Below are 20,000 nucleotides of genomic sequence, written 5' to 3' on the forward strand. Positions count from 1 at the left end.
TGTATTTAGAGAAATTGGATTCAGTACCCAAAGCTATTTACACAGTATCTAAGTTCCCGATGAAGTAGAGGGCACAAGCTTATTAGTCAAAATGATATGCAACACAGGCCAGACTTTATGACGGTTGTCTCATGGTCTATGCTAAGAATTCACATCTTTCACTTCATATAAAAGTGACATGTGACTGTTTGTATGGCCTGAGTACATACATACATATGGCGGTCTGACAGAAGGTACATGACCCTTGGCAGTCGCCGACCGACCTTTGACCTGGGCTTCACTGATGAGGAAGTTGTGTGCTTACCCCGTGGAAGGGCAGGGCGAGCATAGAGCCTGCTCTTTGTAAGGGAGTAGTATGCGTGAAGTGAAGTGTTTATCTTCTGCTATGGCCTCCATTGGCCAAGTCGGGCTGGTTCCCAGCTCTGTTTGGAGAAGGCTAGAATAACATGGGCCAGGGGGGTTGGGCAGAGGGGAGAGAAAACATCAAATCAACTCAGGGATGATCGCTGCCCTCTGGTCTCTCCAACACTTCCGCTTGCTATCAGGGTCAGTAGAGCGCACAGCACAACAAAAACAAGACGGACAGAGAGAGAGAGAGAGAGAGAGAGAGAGAGAGAGAGAGAGAGAGAGAGAGAGAGAGAGAGAGAGCGGGAAGGAGAGAGGGAAAAAGTGTTTGGGTATGGCGAGGCACGCCGCCTCCTCTGCTGCTGTTAAGCGAGCAAATATGGACTCTGAGCTCTTTTACCACTGAGGTGATTTAACCCACCGACGCACAACCGTTCCACCAGCAAACACCAGAAGGATATACACGAATTGTAAGTGTCCCATGTGCAAAGTGTGACCATTTGGCTTTCTTCTTCTTCTTTCCTCCCCCCCTTGCCTCCTCCACCCCCTCCCCTCCCTCCCTCCCTCCCGGCTCCAGTGCTGCCCAGGGCTGTGGCGGGGTGCAGCGGGAGAGGAGAGCCATGAACCGGCACCTGGAAAGGCGGGAGCAGCTGAAGAGACTTTCCCTTGACTGCAACCTCGTGGTGAGTAAGAGCAACCTCTCCCTCTCCTCTCCTTCGCCAGACACTCACAGGCTAAACTTACACACTTCCTCTGTCACAAGGACAGACAGAAAGCAGCCGTCCTCTAGCTAGTAAGCTTGCAAAACATTACGTGTGGAATTCTGATTGACAGGCTTATCTATCTCCCCGCTCGGCTGTTGTTCAGCACACGTGAGTGGAAACATGTTATTTCAGGGTTAACTCAAGGTGAACCCAGCGGTAAGTGCTCCTTTAGAATGTCAAGTACAGGCAACTGCTGCGCGGCGGTCTTGATTTTGACCTTTCCCACATTATGTTTACACGTCGTGTTTTGTAATCCGAAATATTAATCGGTCGTTCTAATAATAGGAAGAAAATACAAAGCAAAACAAAATACTTGAAATCCCAGTTATGATGCTGAGAATATTGTAAACACATGATGATGTTGATGCTGCTCAAGGGATTGGTTCAGATTGGTTCACAGTGATGTTATCATTGCCTTTCCCTCAGAGCACTAGCTACTGTGGAACATCACATGTACGCTCATATTGCTGCATTTATGACACCCTGTTTCATCAGAGGCGGCATCATCACCGGTCGAGATTATATATTAAATGTATTGCTGGAATTGGGCACGCGGTGACCTGATTAACTGAACTGAAACCAGGCCATAATTATGTGTAATGTGCTATATGAATCAATAGGGTTCTATTTATATAGTCATCTAGTCATGCATGCATTCTGTCTCTCTCTAGGGACAGACTCTGTTTTATACTTCTCACACAGAGATTATTGACTTTTTTGTTAAAATAATCTAAACCAATCACATCAGTATGCAGGTTGATCTACTACAAGTTAGACTGTTCTCATGCCAGCTGGAAGACTAGGGACATAATGTAACAGATGCCTTAGCAGAGGGGCAGAGGGGTAGAGATGCAGAGGGGCAGAGGGATAGAAGGGTAGAGGGGCAGAAGGGCAGAGGTGCAGAGTTAGCCTGTTAGCATTGGCATAGGACCAGTGTGGAGCTGGTGGTAGACTGTGGCCATGTAGGCCTGGGACAGGACACTGAGGACCTGTCTGTGTCTGTGTCAGTGTCTGTGTCTGTGTCTGTGTCTGGCCCTGCCTCTGCTCCGGTGATGAGGGATGTGGATAGTCCCAGCCCTTACGGCCCTCTCCCAGATAAACTCCTAAGCCCTGTAAACACTCCTTTTCCTGAGAGGATATGAGACTCAGATACATTTATTTTTCCAGGCATCTGCAAAAACAAGAGGGCTGTTTCTGACATTCCGTCTGGCGACAGGCCCGGCTTTCATGTTCCAGTTTCCATCTGTCGTATACCTGCATCTGTGAGCCGCCAAAACACTTTGTATGAACACAATGCGTGTGTGTGAAATTGTACAATACCTTTGTATTGTAGCAGACTTGTAGGGCATACTTTTTACTCAGATAATGTGAAGGATTATGTCGTATGTGTTTGTGTTCACATGTGTTGTGTTTTAGGGTTCGACAGGGTAATAACATGGTGGTCTATTGGAAGAATTAAAGTTAGAGGTGCCACTGAAATACCTCTTATTGTCCAGTTGAACTAGTCTTGTGTAGCCATACCTTCAATTCATGTTGTTCTCACGCCTCTTTTGGAGGTCTGGAGAATTTTAGATGATCCATTCTGGTTTGGATTGAACTGGACAGAGGGTTAGGATGGGAGCATGTGCTCACAATTTCATTGGATGTTACATTCAGGAACCCACCCCCCACCTGCCGGTAGAATGGTTGCTATGTTTGCTGTTGTTATGTGCAGCATAGTTTTCGACCAAGACAAACTATTTTGCAGAGAGTTGTTGCCTATACTACATATTGATGAAAATGGAAGAAAACCTGAAGGGAAAACGCCCAAGAAAGGTATTTGATTGGTTTAACAAGTCACAAGGAGTCACTCATTTAAAACGGGTTTCCACTTCCCTTTGTGGATACTTTCTGCAAAGGAATTCCCCAGGCGTTCAGAACTAGAAAAGCCTGTTGTAAATGAGGTTACAGTTGACCTATCATATGCATGGTGTTAAAGGGGCAATCTGTACTTGTAAAAAAACGTGACTTTTAAGTTTATGAAATATAGCCATTGATTCTTGAAGAAATCGACTTATAATGCTTCATGATCTTACCCCATCAGGACCCACATTATAAGCTTGGTTTACTCTATTGTGTGTAAACAATACAATGGTAAACAAACACTGTACAGCTTCAAAACATGGTTAAAACTATCAGTTTGTTTTCATTGATGGTCAGTCCTTGCGTCCATAGCTCTGTCTATGAAATTGAGTTAGCTGTTGAGAAAAAGAGGTTTGGGAGCCAGCTCTGTTGTGGTTCGAAATACCAATTGCACCTTGTATTTGGGTACAACCACTTAATCTCATGCAGGGTTATTTGGCCCAGGGAAGGGCAGGCAGTAACTGGGGCACTGTCTGCATTACATAAGACCTGTGTTGCTGGGCTGAGTCTGTGTGTGTATTTATTTTTATCATTTGAAGTCTGCTGCAGATGAGACTTAGTCATATAATTATGCAGTGATGCGGCGTATTGTATAAAAAATGCCTATTCTGTGTGCTGCCTCCCGTCAGGGAAACAAGACTTTAACTAGGTCAGGATACAGCCCCATCAGGGACCTCCCTCGTGCGCTGTCACTTCACATAGTATGGATGTTACTTCACATTAGCCATTCCCCATCGCCAGCCCTCATATTCAAGCTTTGACTTCCCCTCCTTGGAATGTAAAAAGGCTTTGTGAGTCCATCTATCCATGATACGCCCATATTATGTGGTGATGTTGTATAATACTAAGATTACTACATATAGGGCATGGACATGAATCAGAGGTTGACCTGGTTGCTCTTCCTGCCACTCCCTATTTCCTGGCCATTTAAAAAAAAATAGGAAAAATGTGTGCAGCAGTGCAATCATGCTCAACGATAATTGATAAAAAAAATAAAATAAACTAGACTCAACTGAAAACAGTCTACAGGGAGGGTTATTAATTAAGTGCTCCACATAACTGATTAAACGCTTGATGTGTACTTGTGAATTGTGCTGAATAAACAGCATGTGGGAGTGCTTTCCTGTTTGCCGCTATGTTTCTGGGTAGCTCCCAGCCCTCCTGGCTTTTTTTGGGGAGCCTTCCTCATAATAATGTGTTTTATGTGTTGATTCGGTTCCATGTTGTTACGGTATGCAAGAGCTCCATGTTGTTTCATTGGCCTATTCGTCTTTGGCCCGAGAGAGACAATAAAACAACCCCAGAAAGAGGAACAAATCCCAAACCAGACAAATGAGTTTGGTTTATGCTAAATTTAAGTGTAAATGAATTGGAAGATATAAGTCAGCACGGGAGTCTGCTTGGGAAACCTTTTTTCCTTCTTCTGCCATGTCTCCCCCACAGCCTCACAGACGGACGTCACGGTGCCCAGTAGAGACATAAAAACAGAATAGGGGAGCAATCACTGTGGCTGTATGGGAGTAGAAGTGCTTGCTGCTGGTGATTGGCCCTTCCATTACCATGCAGTGGGACGGAGAGAAGTTGGATATGACAACCACAGCTCAAACTACAGTGTGTGACTGATGATAATGACAAAGCAGAAACCCACCAACAATGTGTTTGTGGTATTGTGTTCCGAGGCCCGTTTCTCACAGCCGATTATTTCAGGATAGTGAATTCAATGGGGGTGTCTCCGCACACAGTTAAAAGTTGGCTCGTGGTTTGATGAGACTGGGGTCAATATGGAGCCATGTGCTATGGTGAAAGCCCTGATGGAGCCTTCATTAGTGAATCTGGGTGTTAGCCTGTTATAAGGGGATTAGGAGTCCTGAACACCTCCCAGTAGCCCCCCCTCCTTCCCCCCACCTCACCTCAGGGTCCAACACTTGGATCATGTGTGTTTAAATAAAGTTCTCAGCAGGGTTGTCACAACCACCGCCACCAGCGGTGAAAGGCCTCTTAGTGGCAGGTGATGTAGCTCGCATATTGTACCTGTTCCAAACCATTGGGCTAGCCACTGGGCCATGGGCTGTGGGAACCCAGCAAACCCAGGGCGACTCACTTGCTGAGAGGTAGAGAAGTTTCCCTCCCCATGTCTCGCAGGAATGGCCTCTCTCTCTCTCTCTCTCTCTCTCTCTCTCTCTCTCTCTCTCTCTCTCTCTCTCTCTCTCTCTCTCTCTCTCTCTCTCATGAGTCTGAGGTGAACGATTACAGCCTTGGCTTGTATGGCCTCTCAAGTTTAATATCCAGTGGCTGTCCTCATGTTCACTACATGCTGAGGATAAAAGGAGGCAGCCGCTGTTTGCTCATAAAATCGGTTTAATGATTATTGAGGTTGTTTTGATATCGGCCACTCGTCTATTTTACAAGTAGTAATAATACGTATATCTAATCCTATAGTCTCATACAGCTTCTCCACTACTTTTACTCCCTGATTATATGACTGTTTGTGTTAGTCACATGCTGTATATGAGGGTAGTATACAGTATTTTCCGAATCACAACCTACTTGTATCTAGGAGCGGTCTAGGGGAGGACTATGGGAAATTCCATCACATACTGTAAAAAAAATACATTTGAATTGTGTTGATGAAGAATAAAGGGTATATTGTATGTCATTTCACTTGATCAAATTATGAGATCAACTTGTGGTTGTGGGTTGTTTCTGGAGAAGGCTAGGTTCTATTCTATTTCGTAATAATAAAAAATTTGTAAAACATAACAGTCATGTTTTTGGATTAGCTCTGGTACATTAGGAGGAAAACATTACAGCTAAACTACGACGCTTTGGCAGCAGAACTGTCTGCCTCTCTCGCTGCAATGTGTAGAAGCCTTCATGTCTGCTGAAGTCTTTGACCCATGCCGTAAGTTGTTTGTGTTCCAGTACATGCTTCAGTAATGACTCAGATAAATGTAGCGTGCTGTCACATTGGAAACCCTCTATTTCACCATGCATGAGCTCGTATGTATTATGTTGGGAAATCAAAGGCACATTGACAGACATAAAAAAAAAAAAACTATACAGCATGTCAGCTACAAGAGGAATGTCGGCATATTACAAACTGTTGAGGAAGAGTTGTGCTTTGTAGAGAGGACACTAACTTTCTCCTCCGTGCCTTTGCCCAGGGCCAGTGTAATTGGACATCCATTTTCCCCAGTCCAAATAAGACCGTCCTTTGTGCCCTGTGAGTCAAGAGGGCCCAATTAGGACTTTCTCTCTCTCCCATCATGCCCAAGATCAAAGTAGCCGCCGTGCCACGTGCGGCCAAAGTCACATGCCGCATTTCCAAACATTAGTGGAACACACCCACCTCTATTCACTGTGTGCTCTACCCCGAAAGAGCTCGGAGCGAGGCGACACCACAGCCATTCACAGCCCTCGGTGCTGAAGGGAACTCTTCTCTCTCAGGCTCCGCTACAGGACGAAAGACACCGGGCGGCCATTTCCGCCCCATAAACCACCTCAGATTCACTCTCAACGTATGCCCTCAAGTGAAAGCCAATGACCTGCTGATGGCATTATTAAGGGTACGCGCTTAATCACAACAATGACCGACCTCTTGTAACCTCGGTAACCGGTGACAGGAGTTGGGCAAAGCCTGGAATCCTCTCCCTGTGATTCCCTGTGTTAAAACAGACGGATTATCCCACCAGGGAGGCCTGGAAAGCGGTCCTGATACAGTAGTCGACGCAGAGCAGTGTTTTTATCACAGTGTGTTAACCCCGCCCAACTGGCGCTGGCGCTGCGTCAGGTGTTGCCCGCGTCTCTGGGGTTTTATTATGTGTGGATCAGGGCTCATTGCAGGGCTCGTTGGCACAGCGTTCTGGGGCCTGAGAGTGAATGAAGCGGGTCTGGCAGGGGGGCATCTAACAGGATTGGACGTGCGGATTAGGACTAGGCCCATAGGGAGAGGAAGGGGTCTCACACTGAGGGGAAGTCCATGCACCTTGCAGCTGGGAAGGAGGCTGGGGAAAAGAGAGGGAGAGAAGAGAGAGAGAGAGAGAGAGAGAGAGAGAGAGAGAGAGAGAGAGAGAGAGAGAGAGAGAGAGAGAGAGAGAGAGAGAGAGAGAGAGAGAGAGAGAGAGAGAGAGAGAGAGAGAGAGAGAGAGAGAGAGAGAGAGAGAGAGAGAGAGAGAGAGAGAGAGAGAGAGAGATTGAGAGAGAGAGACACACACACACACAGGCTTGTTCCTCAATTGACTGTTGAATTTATTGATCATTTATTATGGGCAATTCCACGGTAAAAGAATGACCCTAGGAGTCAATTCTTTATTTTTTTCTTTCAAAAACCCTTGATAGCATAGTTTAACAAACTATACAACTCTGTGTACATGGACTATTTACAATTCCAACTGAAGTGTTTGGTAATGGAATGACCTTATAATATTTTTATACAAATATCTGCTCCAAATTAAGATTCAAATATATCTGCAGAAAGAGTGGGTGTTAGCGTTGATACCTTGACTTTGAAAATATCTCTTTTGGTTGTTGAGCTACAGTAAGTGAAGTGCATCTGGTAACAGATGGTAACAGAATTACTAAATGGGTCCCCCACAGAAATGCATGATGCAAAGGGACAGCTCAAGAACCCGTCTAGGTTCTGTAGAACCTGTATTAAGTGAATGTAGCCAATTAAACTTCAGTAATTTCCTTAGCGATTTGAGTTGCTCAATCTGTTACCGATATGGTAACAGAATGAGCAGTTTTAATCTCTTATTAATACCTAAACTAATCCCTATTTTTTTTAAACACGACAAGACTACAAAAACACAAGTATTTGATAGGTCTACCTATACTATATATAACTTTCATTATCCTCACTACTCAACATTTGAAAACAGAATGACCTAGAGACAGGGCAATGATTCTTAAACTGACAGAAGCCAAACCATGTCCTAAAAACGAAATATACTGTGTATATAAGTATTTATTAATTGACCAGGCTCGAACATTAATGATATTTGATATTTTTATAAACACCTTTAAATACTTTTTCTTGTAGATGCTTTTCTATATACTGTATATATATATATATTATTTTTTTATTTTATTTTTTTACCAGAAGTCAAAAACCTTTGCTTATATCTATTCTTATGATGGAAGATGGTTGAGAAAGGTATTTCTCACTACATCTCACAAAATATTCACTCTTATCTTTCATTTGACACCCAATTTCATTATGCTCTGATGAATTTCACATTTTGGTCCTCACGGGTCCTTTAACACAGAACTGCCTTTAAGTGACCAGTCTGAGGACCACTCAATAGGTTCATTCTCCTTCAGTGTGGTTCCATTTGGTTCATTTCTTTGGAAATGTAAACTCGTAAACTCGTAGTTTAGTCTAGCTTGAAGCAAAGTGTGGCTTTGGGAAGTTGTCAGTCAACAACAATTTCCCTCAGCCCAGGAAATATAGTATTTAAAATGTTCAGCCTTTACCTTGACCACTGAGTAATTAAATACAAATCCCACTTAAGAAAACAGAAGAAACCAGCTCGCCACATCTGGCTCCACAGAAGTACTCCTACCGTATGTGGGCCCAGAATTGTTAGGTCTGATATTGGTTGATATGTAGATGAGGTCTCATTGGTGGAAGACAATGACAGGTTCGTCCGCTACGCCACCTAAGCGCCCCATGACAGGTTCATTTATGTGGAATTGTTTTATCACCGGACGTGTTTGTGCCTGAGGAATAATTGTGAAAGTCATTAGCATGTGAAATAGGGCGTCAGGCCTCCAGCTCCTATGCTGTCTCAACAGCGTTCAGGTTTGGCCTGTAGCGTGACACAATACCAGGTGTTCAGAATGGGAGTGGGGCTTCCATGCACCTGGTGACCTCTCGTTCGCAACATTTGGAGTGAGGTGTTGGTTTGGTATTTGTTGTTGGGAAACAGATATTTCCACACATTTCCATTTCCTGACCTGATTATTCCACATTTTACAGATGATATGTTGCCTCTGTCTCGTGATATATACAAAGGTGAGTTTCAATTCAGTGTAACTAAAAGTGAAAGGTGGGTAATGGATTGCTCGTAAAAAGGTGAGGAGAACAAATAAAAAGTAGACCTGATTTATCATTCATCACTACTTGAAAATCAATTAGTCACCTTCAAGTGACCATTCGGATGTATTTAAATGTCTAACCTGCTCCGCAGCCTTGTGGTGTGTGGCAAGTGACTGCCGTCATAAATTCCTCAAAGAGGCTTGCCCAGGCGTATGCTGAGTGACATGTTTGTAATCTTAGACAGAGCTGGAATGCCACCTGCCATTCATCCTTTCATCAATGACTATAATACTTAGTAGTTCAGAGACCCTGAGTGAAACTCAGCCCTTCCTGCCTCTGTGAGACAAACCTGGGATCTTATGTAGGTCAGTATTAGCAAACATTCGACTGTCTCTGCTTTTGTGTTGATGACATCAAGTCATGTGAATATCTCCACTTGTCCTCCTTTAGAAGTTAGGATGTTATGAGGGCATTTTCATCTTAGTGTCTGTAGCGTAACACAATGTCATTGTGGTTTGTAGACCACTTTATTTCCCAGTGTTATATACACTGATTTAAGTACAGTATGTTTTGATTCATAATTATGCCTTTCCATGTGCACTGTGAAAGCATTAACCTTAACAGTGCACTTAAGACTAAGGATGAGAATATTCCGGAGGAAAATGTCAGTGAGCCCTTTCATTGGCTGTGGTTCACTCGTTCTGCTGGTACAGCATACACACTGCCCACTTCAACCTCTTACTATAAACACACACACACACACACACACACACACACACACACACACACAGTCACACACACACACACACACACACACACACACACACACAGACACACACACACATGCACACACACTGTGCTGTGCTGCGCTGCCCCCCTTGACATTTCTCTAGTGAAAGAGCCATTGCTTAGAAGGCGCAGAGCGTGTGGCAGTCTGGGAGCTGGAGGGAGATCAGACACTGGGAAGGGTTTGGGGACTTTTGCTGCACTGCTGACACGTGTTAATGTTTCATGTCTACGCTCTCTCTCTCACACACACATACACGCACACACACACACACACACACACACACACACACACACACACACACACACACACACAGGCACGCAAGCAAGCAAACACACACACACACACACACACACACACACACACACACACACACACACACACGCTCCCAGGCAGCGGAACAGGGGATCCCGAACAGGTGATTTAATTCAACTTGACAATCTGGTTAAATATTGACAAGCAGCGGAAGAGCTTACAGTACGTGCTGCTCCGCCTAGAAGAGCCGCGCCGGCGAGGAGGGAACAGATTCAAGGCGCTTCCTGCATCCTCATCATTCCTGCCACACTCCTCCGGCAGATGCTCGAATGTTGACGGAGGGCAAGGAAAGAAGACGGTGAGGAGGACAGAGAGAGAGAGAGAGAGAGAGAGCGCACGGAGAGGGGAGAAGGTGGCTAGACAAGTACCAAGAACAAGACAGTCATGAGTCAGTTTGGGGACCATGCTGTGGTGTCCCTATGCGGGAGGATCTGCAACATCCCTCTGCTTCAGCTCCTGGTGGTGAGTCCAATCCATGCTCTGATCAGGATGGCTAGGTTAGTCTGTGTAGAGGAGGTAGGGGGGCTGGGGTTGTTCATCAGGCTGCATCCTGCCCTCTGGTCCATCACCATCACCACCACCGCCGCCGCCGTAGACTGGAGACAGGAACTGCCCGGGGTCGATTTCACAAGAGGGGAGGTGGGGGGAGGAAATGTATGTGGTTCAGAAAAATGGATTGCCTCTCTCTCTATACAGTGTATGTGATTTCAGTGTTGCAGTATGTAGGTCATTTGGACCTGCCAACTGCCAACTACCACTAATTGCTGAGGGGATCAACGCGTGCTCTAGATGTCTGCTGTCTCCAGACAACTGGAATCAGGAACCTGTCTGCCATATGCACCTCTGTGCAATACAGTATATGTGTTCGAGTTGACATGATACAGTGCCACATTTCACTATTTATTACTAGCTTACCGTATGTGCCGTGTGAAGGTTTTACGATGTATGGCAGTGGCCAAATCTAAAAATGTCTCTGGGATGAGGGAATGGTTTTCATATGTGACAGAGAATTGGGAATCTCGCCCTGGGATGGATGGGTGACAGGAATAGGGAAGTGATTTGTGTTTTCTGTGGAGCGTCTCAGAGAGTTTGAGACAAAAGAGAGAGAGGGGATGCATTCTTTTGGGGAGGATTCCTCTCTCTCTCTCTCTCACTCTCGCTCTCTCTCTCTCTCTCTCTCTCTCTCTCTATCCCCCTCTCTCTCTCCCTCTTTCTCTTTCTCTTTCTCTCTCTCTCTCTCTCTGTGGCTTTGTGTTCGGCCAAGTCCCAGACACTCTACTCCTCTGAATTATTAAGCCAGAAGTGTGCTATACACAGCCAAGGGTCCCAGTGCTCTGCTGCAGCCAGGACCCAATTCAACAGACAAATCGCTCCGTAAGCTCTAACGGTCAATATATCCTTTATCTAATTACATTAACAGGAGCTGTGTGATGACAAATGGCCCATAAAGAGGGGAAACACTCATGGAGGTGCAGGAGAGGTTTTGATGCATGAGTGCATGTTTCCATCCTATTTCACCTGGCCCTCTTACTGAGCATTCTCCCTCTGGCCTGTTTCGATCCCCAGCGTGCCACTGTGCCTTTTCAGGAGCAAATTAATCTCACGTACGAACTTATCATCACTCTACCTAAAGATAATGACTCACAATGTCATACAGTAGAAGTGAGTCGAAAGATATGGTATGTGTTGGCTATTGTTTCTGTCAAATTTCCCTTTTGGGGTTATGGGTAGGCTGGCTTGTAGCCGAGTTGGGTTGGCTTATTCTGTGGTTTTAATGCCTGTCTTAGGGTCATGTCTGATGTGGTTGACGGCTGTAATGCCAATAGGATTGATGTCGACTGTTGAACACTCCCCTAGAATAGGACGGATGAAACGGGACATAGGCTACTCTTCGAAATATACAAGTGAAAATACTTACGCTGACAGTCTCGTTGGCTTTTGAAATTGATCCTAATTCATTGTGTCTCCTATGACCAGTGAGGAAGATTACCCCCGTCTTTTTCCACTATATGTTTTTCCCTGCATTTAAAAAAAAAAAAAAAGGCTGTCTATGCTTCTTTCTTTTTGTGGTCAGTGGAAAAAAAAGCAGATGTCAGTAGTTTCTGGTTTCCTGTCAGGGTGGCTGCTATACGGAAGCGAAGCAGTCTGCTTCACGTAGCATATATGCTAATATCACACAGCTGCAACCTGGGCCGCCTTGCCCCCAGGACAGCCAGGGAAGGGCCGTGAAAAGGAAGCAGAGATGATTAATTAACTCTGCCCTTGTTTGATACTATGCCGTATTGACTTTTAACAGCAGAGTTGCAGCTTTGCATTTCCTCTCCCAAAAAAATTAAGGTCAGATTATTCATGCCATGCTGAAAACCAAAGGCTAGAGTGGTAATCAGGCTGGTTCTGTGGTTGGGTAGGAGATGGAGCTGTTTGTCATGTTGCCTGTTTGATGGTGTGTAGTGTTTATGTTCCCCACATAAAGGAGGACGCAGCTCTGCTGCACATGTTCTCACTCCAATGTGAAGTACTGTTAGAAAATGAGAATATATTGTATGCAAAAGGCACTGCTATAGGTAGTGGGCCACCAATAGTACTTTTGTATGGCAATTCATATTTAATCGCAATGTTTTTCATGTCTATTCTCTCACAATCTATGAAATGTGATGTGCTATTGTCGAAGCCTATAGAACACTCATAGTAGTATAACTTTTTGCCCGTTCACTACAAACAAATGAATTCAAACCCATGCAGATAAACCGTTCTGAGGCAACGCAGTCCCACGCTAGTGACAGGTGATACAGCTAGTTCTCTGACTGCCCGCTGCTGCTGTGTGTTTTTACATTAATGACAACATCAGAGGAGAGCAGCCTCTTAATGGGCCCATCTCCCACAGGCAGCTTGACAAAAAACAATACAGCTTCTGTGTGTGTGTGTGTGTGTGTGTGTGTGTGTGTGTGTATGTGTGTGTGTGTATGTGTGTGTACAGGGGACAGCTCTCAGCCAGAAGCTCTCTCTCTCTCTCTCTCTCTCTCTCTCTCTCTCTCTCTCTCTCTCTCTCTCTCTCTCTCTCTCTCTCTCTCTCTCTCTTTCTCTCTCTCTCTCTCTCTCCATCCCCATCCCCATCTCTCTGTATCTCCAGCACACAAAAGATCACCTGCCTCAGTGCGTACTCACGAGGCGAGGGCCTGAGGGGGGTGGCCCACAGGGCTTTGTTGAAGTCTCTAATTCATGTATCACAAGCTCCGATTATCTCCCATAATGATCCTAGGGCTGTTTCCCCTACTCGATGTTAGATGTATTAGATCAGCCCCCTTTCAGTGTCTTAACTGGAGCTGGGCCTTTACACCACTGGTCCTGGGCCCCTGTTCTATGACTGTTATAAGCCTGGGCTGCATTGCAGGGGTGTGTGTGTGTGTGTGTGTGTGTGTGTGTGTGTGTGTGTGTGTGTGTGTGTGTGTGTGTGTGTGTGTGTGTATGTGTGTGTGTCAGGGGAGGGGGGTGGAGTCGAGGGGTTTGTATGTCTTTTTTGCTGACAAGGTCATGTTTGTTGTGGCATTTTCAAATTAAAAAAGGAAAGCCATACACAGACATGTAGCTGTGTGGCATCTCTTGCCAAATGGGTTTGATTCAATCTGACGTTTTTCAAAAAAATAAGGCCATTGATTTTTTTCCTCCCTTTTTTCTCAACATGAGACAAGGTAATGCAGCTGGATGTCTATAATATCCAGCATTGGAATTGTATTGGGCCTATATTCTGTTTCAAAATAAAGCAATGACGCGCGCATTAAATGTCCGAGGCTCTGTCTTGCCTCAAAGTCCATATTGCACTGTTTATAATAAGGAACTTCTATCCAGGGAGCTGATTTTCTCTGACATGGCTAATGTGGTCTGTCAGAAGCATTTGTGGCTGAGGCAAGCCTTGTTTTCCTGCAAAGAGACGTGGGTAAAGAGAGCTCACCCACCCCTGTGTACCCACTGGCATGTTTGCATCAAAGACTTAATGACATTCATAGCCCACCCACTATTTTAAGAGTGACACTGACTGTAGTGGTTGGGTAAAGGCGTTTTCTCAAGCACACTTAGGGAGGGAGTAGTGAGTAGTGATTTCATTTCCCCTTCCAGAATTGGGTGTTGTTTTTCTGTAAGTCTCTTTCTCTTTAATCAAACCATTTGAGTGGTTTTCGGTAATCAAATGTGGTCTTCCAATGTGGGATGTGCTATCCAATCCTGTATGAGACTTGTGCATATTCTCATGACGATACACTATATACCATAATCCGGTGGTTGTCATTAAACCATATCAAATGCGATGACACTACACTATATCAATGAGAATGTGAGCATCAGAGAGCAATCATTACTGTATGTATATATTGTATAGCAGTCATGTAATGATATTCCGTACAGTAGCAGTGTATGCCCTAGAGAGGCTATTTCCATAGCTATGATACTGGTAAAACCAATTTACATACAAAACATTGAAGCACCCTTTCTTTTAATGGTCTGACTATCCAGGCACGTTACAAACTAGTGAATATCACCTCAAGGTAGGACATTTGTCTTGATAAGGCAATCCACTAGGCTAGCGAACCCACCGTCCCTCCAGTCTATTGAGCCTTAGTCACTTTCTAAAGAGGCAATATTATCTATACGCTATTCATGAGTGCATAACTCACGTTTTATGGTGATAGGCTTGTGGCACTCAATTCTTTTCGGAACCTCCTCACGATGGTCGACATAAATGTAATGAGGACGTTTTACGAGCCGACTCCGAAAGGGGGGCGGGGCCGCACCTCAGGTGAAACCGCTTCAATGAGAGATTGTGTCACGCCGAAACCTTTTGACCCCCTCGGGGGGCGGATTGTCCACAGTGTCAGCAGTCAACGACCGCCTTTTGTGTGTGTGGCCCGCAGTGGTCAGTGGGGGCCATTGTATGGGGCTGATAGTGGTCAGTTGGGCTATCAAGCTGTGCTGTAACCTCCATCTGGCCGTGGCAGCTGGCCAGCATACTGAGAAGAGGCTGGTTGTAGTAATGGGGTTCTGAGTGGGCGAGAAGAAGAGAACTGGGCATGTGTAGCATGGTACCAATACAGAGAGTCACCCAGATAGACCTGGGTGTCACAGATAGACAGATGTTTTCCTGTGGATGACTGTCTCCTCCTCGATTGATAAGGTCGACAAGCTCATCAGGCAGTGTTGAAGTTTGATTGGAGATTGACCCTGGCTCTCCCACAGGCCACCTGTCTTGAAAACAGCTGCTTGATTGATTTGAGGGATATTCTGAAAAGTGTCTGATGTGATAACATAAACATACCACTACCAGTAAGAGAGCTCTTTTTATTATACACCCATATTCTGCACCCCGCCCCCCTAACTGGGTTGGAGGAGTATTCGACGGAGTCCTAGGGACTCTTGGCTGGAGTTGAGCTAGCTGAATTAGTGCATTATTGAGCCTCCCTGACCTACTTCCCCTGTTGCTCTCGTGGCGTGACTCCAGCCCGGGTAAGGGGAGAGCCTGAAAAGCATTCTGCTGGTCTCAGGATACATTTTCTTCTAAATGAACCTTTATGTGTTCAAGGCTCAGAGCAAATCCTCTCTGAAACGACTCTCTCTCGGGTTTGAGACTTTCATTCAGTTCCTAAAGTGGGGTCCTGTCACGGTTCGCCGTATCGGTTTGAGCCTTGTCGTGTTGATCAGCCCCTTGCTAATATATACAGTACAGTGCATGCAATGTTCTTTTTCTGTTGGTTATTTGATGTGGCAACCAGATGTGTACGATACACGCTAGACATAGACAAGCACTCCTGTTCACAGTATGACATGAGGCTACGGCCCATTCATCCATGTAAATAACAGGCCCATTGCTAGCCGCTGGACTCGTGACCAACAGGGAAAACAATACAGAATGCTCTTAAGCAGAATGGTGACTAGCCTATGCTGGAGGTCATGATTTCAGTGTAGAGGGCATCTGGTGGTCACACCATTGTAGCCCAGAGAACGAGCAACCTTCTAATCACTCCATTAGAACAACACAGTATCATTGCCAAACGTCCTTATAATGCCGAGGCAATGTCCTATTTTGTCAAAATAGAAGATGTCTAGAGAATCTTATTTTCCATACAGATAGAAGATGTGTAGATTACAACCGAAAAGAAACTGCATTAGCAACGACTAAGGTGGTGGTTAGGCAGTATTAAGAATTCACTTGATCTGGGGAAGCCGAACATTAGCAACAACAAGAATTAGCAAAGAAAACCACTAAAAGCACTTTTGTCAAATAGGATTCTTCCTTCTGTATCAATAGCTTTGAGAAATCCGTCTTATAACGTGACTAATAGGAAAAGTGCTTGAACGTCAATATTTGCACGTGCAGGTTATGGTACATGGCTCATTAGACAACATGGTCATGGAAATGCTTTCCTGAGAGCCTGGAGAATGCTAAACCAGTTGCGTATGTTTAAAGGGGGGCGCCCCAGATAAAGAGATTTAGCTAAGTAAACAAATAATCACGATAGAACAGCGTTGTTATTGTAGGAGCAAATAGCTGGCCTAAGTGAAGGAACAATCCTTGCAGTTTGACATTTTCCCACAGCAGCGGAACTAGCACTTTCTCATCCAAAGTCTAGAGAGGTTAAGGTTCCACTTAGAAGAGCATATGAAAATAAGAGAAAGCGAAACAAATAAACAGTTGTAGGGTTAACGTTCCACGGAGGACAGTGGTGAAGATACTGTACAGGCACTGACTACCATCATGCCAAAGGATACATCGTTGTTTTAGAGATCAGCTTGACCAAAAGCCCTGTGTTCCTTATTTGGCCTGGGATTGCCTTGAGGGGTTAGCACCTTGGTTTAAAGCTCCCAGGGATCCGTGGAATCACAAGACAAGAGAGTATTCATGACTGCTGATGTCACCCTGTCTGAGGGTCTAATGAGAACCAGCAGCGATGTCAAATTCCTCTCCCAGTTCCATCTGGAAGAAATGAAACAAATATGGCCGCTAAAAATAGAAAGCACCACTTGAGATGATGATAAAAATGGATTTATTGCGAACTATGTTATAAGCATATACAGTACATCTTCAAATTCCTATCTGACTGTAAAAAAAAGAAAGACCTCTGGGAGTTTGACTGAAGGGTTAAAAGGCATGAAGTTAAAGGCTAACAACGTACAGTGATTTATTGTTTCAAAGGTGAAACAAATATTTTGGTGTGTAGAACCGTCTGTGAAAAAAATAAGGCTGGAGCTGAAAGCTTAACATTGGGTTAATTTTAATCGGATTGAAGCAATAACTGTAGTTGGAAACCAATTACTAACACGATGCTGCTCATTTTAGGCAGGCTTAATTTATTTTAAGTGCACTTTTGGAAGGTCTGCTATTGTCAGCAATAATCTTTTAGTCTTTACCTAAACTCTCACTCTCTCTTAATATTCCACTCCAAAATTGACAATAATAGTGCAATAACAGACTTTTATGGAAAGTCAATTATTGGATTTCAGCATTTCGTGCTACTCAGATATTAAGCTTTTATTCCCCCTTAATTCTGCTTTATCACTAGACTGTGCCACTGTGTGCTTTGCCGACATAAGTGGCATCTGTGCCAAGAAGCTCATGAAGTGGATGCCGTCTGAGTGGTGTAGGAGAGAGGAAATCACCTCTTGAAAGCGGCACCTTTTTCGACTCATCACTTTACGGCTAATGTTAAACATGTTCATGCTCATGTAACTCTCATTGTGCACACCTTTTACACATAACTCATTACACAGTTAAAACATTTCATTTTTACGGTTCACATACAGAGTCTTTCTCTCTCGTTCACTGTGGCATGGACATTTATGTTGGGTTTATGGTCTTATTTTCATCCTATCAAGGTGAATCAATCTGGTTTGCTACTGGTTTAGTACAGAACGTCTGCACGTTAGTATTACCATCAGATCTACAGTATGCATAAGATGTGTTCAACATACCTTACTGTACATTGACTATGTATTGAATGTACCTCAGGCATATATATATTATGTTGACCTTGGCCTTTGGACTGTAATGTAGTGCTAGCGATACAGTACCGTCACACATGGCTGCACCGCATCTACATGACCTGGAGCATCACCATCTCACTGAGTTCCGGAGGAAAGGTCAAAAGCCATGGCAGCCAATTATTTCTCCCATTTCTCCCATTCCCATTCCCAGACACCTTCCCTCCATCCCACTCTCTGCCGAACATAAAAACCTGTTTTATTCTGTTGTCCGTCACTGTCACTTAAAATGGGAAATATGGACGTCTGGATAAGGATGGGTGGCATTGAGGGACGACAGGGGAGCAAACAAACAGCGTCCCGTTGTCACATTAGCATTTCCTCCGGCTTCAGCCCCTCGCCCACCGGGGGGAATCTCTTGACGACCATTCTGGGTGAATAGGATATATCAGGCAGCAGCAGAACCTAACCTAAATGCGTTTCTGGAGGAATGCGCTTGCCTGCTTCTTCAACATCTGCCCAGCACATGGGTTAGCGCAGAGACAGTCTAATCAATAAATCACCCCTCTGGATTCAACAGAGAAATCAGTAATAAACTCTGAAGCTGAGCGTAATACATGTGAAATGTCAGAAGGCTGAAAAAATACATAATGGCCAAAAAAGAAAATCTCTGTGAAAACACACTCTCAGGGGTCACGGGTTTGTTGTGAGGAGACTCAGCCATATTTCACAGCTCTAATTTGTTACCGCCAGTGCGCTCTCTCCTCTCCGCTGCCATAACTTAGCGAGGACTGGTTGTGAGTTTTGTTGGAGTTTCAGTGTGTTTTACTAGTGTCTGGCAAGGTGTTGCTCAGCCGTCATAAAACAAGTCACTTTAACTTTTTGTGACTTCTGAGGAATTTTTACTTTTTAGGTGGGAACATACAGTAAATATCTCCCTAAGCGTCCCTCCCCCCAAGCAGAAACACTGGGCCAAAGTCAGCTACTGTACTATCAGCACCATTCACTGGCCAGAACAAAACCACCAACACCTCCCTGACACGGTGTGAAGGAAGCATTAGCCGTTATAATGACACAGGCGTTATACAGTAGTATTGTATAGTAAGAAAAGGTGTGAGAAGACGTCTGAATGACTAACTGTTGAGGTAGGATACTGAGTAGGCTTTTGGAGCTTGTGCTGAATGCCTTTACTGCCTAATTTCCCACGAAGCAATAGGGGGCGGGCCACCTGATCGCCGCTCCTGTCGTTAATATCTTGGCGAAGCCAATGCTGCATGGCTAGGTGAGGTGTGGTGCCTGCCTGTCAAAGCTTGCGCAAACAGAAGCTGAGATTCCCCCCGTGAATGAACATCTGTTTAGCATCAGCCCTTTTGCACAGATCCTCCCCTTCCTCCATCACTTTACAAAAAAGTGTTGCTCCCTCTCTAATGCGCTCTCTCTCTCCATCTCCCCCCCCCCCTCCCTCTTTCTCTCTCTCTCTCTTTCTCTCTCTCTCTGAGGAGGCATTATTCTGGGTTGCCAGGTCCAGGTTCCTTTTTCATTTCCGTCATCGCCCCTCCCGTTCTAAACACACCTGGTCGGGTATTAGTCCCAGGACAGCCATAACAACTGGCAACCCTTGCCCCTGTAATGTCTGGGCAGTGCACCGCCCTGTCACTGGCTCACACATATCCTTGTTTTCCATTGTCTGTTATGGTTGGAAACACCAATACGTGTATAAATATACTTATGTATTATTTCATTTGATTTATAATGGACACACATTCCTCTCTCATGTATTTCCAGTATTATAACAAAAATCGTATTATGAAACTCACGGTCACGGTTCAGTTTTACCCCGTATGGTCGTGTGCTTTATCTATACAGGTAATACTGTTGGAGG

At 44.7% G+C, this 20,000-nt stretch overlaps 1 protein-coding gene across 1 annotated transcript in view; it reads left to right on the top strand.

The window, feature by feature from the left end:
* Window positions 1-20,000, top strand: part of LOC308157534 (nck-associated protein 5-like) — a 116,529-nt gene that overhangs the window by 5,334 nt on the left and 91,195 nt on the right. Inside the window, exon 2 of the mRNA XM_080531113.1 lies at window positions 923-1,028. Within this exon, the coding sequence (XP_080387239.1) occupies window positions 923-1,028 (106 nt within the window). The remainder of the gene's footprint in view (window positions 1-922; window positions 1,029-20,000) is intronic.

Source organism: Nansenia antarctica (assembly GCF_963989245.1).
Source record: "Nansenia antarctica genome assembly, chromosome: 5".
In the NCBI taxonomy this organism is placed as follows: domain Eukaryota; kingdom Metazoa; phylum Chordata; class Actinopteri; order Argentiniformes; family Microstomatidae; genus Nansenia; species Nansenia antarctica.